The sequence below is a fragment of the Schistocerca americana genome, chromosome 1 (genome assembly GCF_021461395.2).
Source record: "Schistocerca americana isolate TAMUIC-IGC-003095 chromosome 1, iqSchAmer2.1, whole genome shotgun sequence".
NCBI classification, from domain to species: domain Eukaryota; kingdom Metazoa; phylum Arthropoda; class Insecta; order Orthoptera; family Acrididae; genus Schistocerca; species Schistocerca americana.
This window is the reverse complement of record NC_060119.1, coordinates 569,944,009-569,948,177: the sequence shown is the minus strand read 5'-3', so window position 1 is coordinate 569,948,177 and position 4,169 is coordinate 569,944,009. Positions and strand designations below refer to the sequence as shown.

Below are 4,169 nucleotides of genomic sequence, written 5' to 3'. Positions count from 1 at the left end.
AGCATGGCAGGTTCCATTGCTAAGTCTTTACTGATGACTGAACCATGTGCTCCTGTTTCCAGCAAAACCCTATACTCTTTACTTCTTACAACACATACAGTGTGTCCCACTAAAACCTCCCTGATTTCGAGGACCCAGGAGAGAAAAGCCACAGTAGATACGACAATGGAAAATGAACCACATTGTAGAGCATCTCAATGAATTTATATTCACGCATCAGAATTGCCAAGTATCGTTACCAGAGTGCAGCATGGTCGCATGAAATGAAAATGGTGACTCGACAGCAGCTTGCACAAGCAATATTGTGGTTTGCAGAAACAAAATTGCCAATTACTGTGCAAAGAAATTATTGTCATATGTATGAACGTGATACACCTGATATGAAAACAATCTCATCTGAGAATCAACATCTTTCAAGGAACTTGGCATCCATATCAATACACTGCAGCATATCCGCAACAAATTGTTGTCGATGTGGTTTGTCGTTTGGTGTCAGATGTAGCAGAATTTGCACTCTGTAAGCACACATACGAAAATGCTGGTGAACTACACAATGCAATGTTGATCGAGGTACATCAAGTTGCGTAGATGCTTGACGAATTGACATACGTTGGCTTCTGAGAAACATTTGTCTGATGTCCTCCACTGTGTCTTCTGAAACTCCATAACGTGCGCTGCCAGCATGTTTCAGAACACTTGCTGCTGCCAGAAACTTCCTATACCATTCCTTAATTGTTTTGACATCAGGTGGATCACATTCATACACACGACGATAATTTCTTTGCACAGTAATCGGCGATTTTGTTTCTGCAAACCACACTACTGCATGCGCACAGTGCCGTGGAGTCACCATTTTCACTTTATGCGACCATGCTGCACACTGGCGATGATACTTGGCACTTCTGGTGCGGGAATATAAATTCTTTGAGATGCTCTACAATATGGTGCATTTTTCACTGTCGTATCTACTGTGGTTTTTCTCTCCTGGGTCCTTGAAATCAGGGAGATTTGAGTGGGACACCCTGTATTACCACACAGTCCACCTTTGTGTGCATATTCGTTGCATATAATTTTAGCTGGAATGCTTTTAAGTGGACGTTGTGTTCCCCCTTCTGTTAAACAGCTGCTTACCACTTCCTCATCCACCCCTATGTTGATTACCAAAATTCTGCTGCTGATATCTTCCATTCCGTCTGTTTCCCTGTGGCTGGTGACACTGCCTCTGCAAGTGCCCTTTCTGTCCACTCCTGCAACACTTAATGTTTGCAGAAAATATCTCACATCTACCTCATACCCCCACTGATATGTCAATGTCTTTGCATTCCATTGCTAAATGCCTCTTCACAACAATGCTTAACTCTTTGATGCACAGATTTTATGTTTAATTAATTTTTTAATAAAACATGCATTTTCTATGTCTGGTGGGGTTGCTAATAAAGGAAAACATGAATTAAAATTTTTTATTGTATTGATTTTGGTTTTAGATGGTGGTATATATAATATACCACCATGCCACTTAGGGCCGTACCTAAAGTTTTTGAGATATCTTGGTTTGTGCTTGTAACTCACCTTTAAATTCTACTCTAAGCAGTAATAATTAGTATAATTAATGTAAAATAATTTTATTTCTGGCAATTGGTCATTTACAATACAAAATCAAATTACAAACCTTACAAATAAAATATGTTTCTTATTCCTTTTTGTGAAAATCTTGAAAGCACCTTTTTGTTTTGCTAAGGCACAAAGGCACTTTGCATTCAGCGCACATCCAGAAAGTGCGCACTTGCTTCTTTTTTGTACTGCATTTCGCACAACGTCTGGCGGTAGTACGCTCTGGCTGGTGGGATGAATTGTCGAGACGCTGGCGTGAGGAAACATATGGCTTGTTTTTCTTTACGTGGACTTGACTCTCATGAAGTCTAGATGGCCTCAATGGTGTTTTCTGGGTTACTAAGCTTTGCAGGATACTCATCCTGAAGACTTTGGCAGTCATTTTTTCTCTATCGCCTAGTTCCTTCCAAATTATATAGCTGTTGACGATACTGACATCAAGCAGGTGAAAGAATATTCGGTGCCACCACTTTTTACTTCTCCGGCTTATTTCATATGATTTTTTCAGTTGGTCGAACTTGTCGACATTGTTCATGTGTGCATTGTAATCCATCACTGCTTGAGGACAAGGTAGCTCTATGCGTGAACCATCTCTTTCACGGCGAGTCACTGTAGTAACTTCAGGACTGTGAAAATTTGAAAGGAGATGAACAGCTCTCTTATCTTTCCACTTCAAGTAGAGGATGCCACAGTTGCTGACCCTCCAGTCAAATTCACCTCTGCTTAATTCTTTGTCTGTTTTTAATTTGGGTAAATGTTTCCTTGTTGGTTGAACTGTCCCACAGGCATATATGTTTCTCTGCTGTAAACCAGCCAACAAGTTATAGCTATTGAAATAGTTGTCGAAATAAAGATAATGGCCTTTATTTACGAGTTCAGAGGACAAACTCAGCACTACATGCTCCCCAAGGCCTGTTTGCACTGTGTCACCTACTTTTCCGGTGTAAATATCAAATTTCAAGTTGTAAGAGGTCTTGTCACACAGCATCCACACTTTGTAACCACGCTTTATGGGTTTATCTCTCATGTATTGTTTCATACTGTTGCGGCCTTTGAATTTGATCATTGACTCATCAATTGCTAGGTGTTTGCTGGGTTGGTAACACTTGGAAAAAGATTCAGATAGTATCTTGATCACTGGTCGCAGCTTGTACAGTTTGTCATAACCTGGGTGTCCTTTTTCTGGATGCAATGTGTTATCATTCAGATGAATGTTCCTCAGTAACCATCCAAACCGATTTACTGCCATCAGAGATGCAATATAACGATCATGAAGTTCTGGGGCACTAGACCAGTAGTCTCTGTATGCTGGCATACGCTTTATACCCATCAAAATGTTGATTCCCAGGAAAGTTCGTATTTCATTGTCAGTTGTTGGAGTGAAAGACTTGCCAGATTGCGTCGCATATAAATTTGTTTGGAAAACGATTAGCTCAACTAGCTCTTTTGGAAATATTTTTTCGAATATATCGATAGGTTCTGGATCATCAATGTCCCTAATAAAAGCACTTGGTCCTGATTCACTGTCGAACTGCATTCCTGAGGTAGCATTGAATTGTTGTCCCCAAGTTGGCGCTGTGTCAGCAGCGCGTTTTGGCGGAGTGGACTCACTTTCTTCCTCGCTCTCTGAAACTTCGCCTTCAGACGACACAATAGCCTCCGCAACAATGCTTGCTTCATAATCAGATTCGTCATCTGTGGTGTCAACAGTGGAATCCTCGTCTGATGGAATTTCACACAATAATCGTTCGATTTCTTCATCTCGTAAGCCTCTTCTTGACATTTTCATTTTCAAACAACAGCCTGAATCCAAGTAAAGAATACGTAAGCAAAACAAAATGGAGAAAGAGCTAAAATAAGTCACAACACAATTAAAAACTAAACTTTGTAGCGGAGGATTTCGAATTTTATACTAGGAAACGAAATGCAATAGAATACTGCTACATGCACGGTGGTACAAATAATATACCACCAAAATAAATTGTATATAAATAACGGAAGATTGTGCATATGAATGTATACATGGGTTCATACCGTAGCTGTGACGTCCAAGATATGGAAAAAACACAGGCGCAACAAGAAATTCGTTATAAACCACTATTCACACGCAAAAACCATGCACAACTCAGCACGCAGCTTTCACAGTTGTAATCTATGCAATTCTTGGCGGGAACTGATTCCTTATAGGCAGTGAGTGCCATCTGTCTGATAAGTAGAGAACTAGGTGAGCATATTAGAGTGGTGGTCGTGCAGTTAAACCACTGTGCAAAGAGCCAAGAAAATTTTCAAAAGGTGGTATACTATGTATACCACCGTGCTCCAAAGAGTTAACTGCTCCCTTAAATACCTCGCACTACTCTGTTGTATCTTATCATCAGCCCCTTCTCCAACTTTTCGAAGCTTGTTGCATTCTTTAATGCTTCTATACATCTCAAGTACATTTTCCCTTCTCCCACTAGTCATAATTTTGCATCGTGTAACAATTGACTATCAGTCCAACCACCCATCTTCACTGACATCTGAAGGAAGGTTCTTTAAGAATGACTGCATATCCTCAT

General features: G+C 40.2%; 1 protein-coding gene across 1 annotated transcript; it reads right to left on the bottom strand.

Annotated features, from left to right (window-relative positions):
• Nucleotides 1-1,690: 1,690 nt before the first annotated feature.
• LOC124578252 (piggyBac transposable element-derived protein 4-like) lies at nucleotides 1,691-3,394 on the bottom strand. The gene has a single exon (XM_047131231.1). It carries the CDS (start codon nucleotides 3,392-3,394, stop codon nucleotides 1,691-1,693), a length of 1,704 nt encoding a protein of 567 aa, XP_046987187.1.
• Nucleotides 3,395-4,169: the final 775 nt, after the last annotated feature.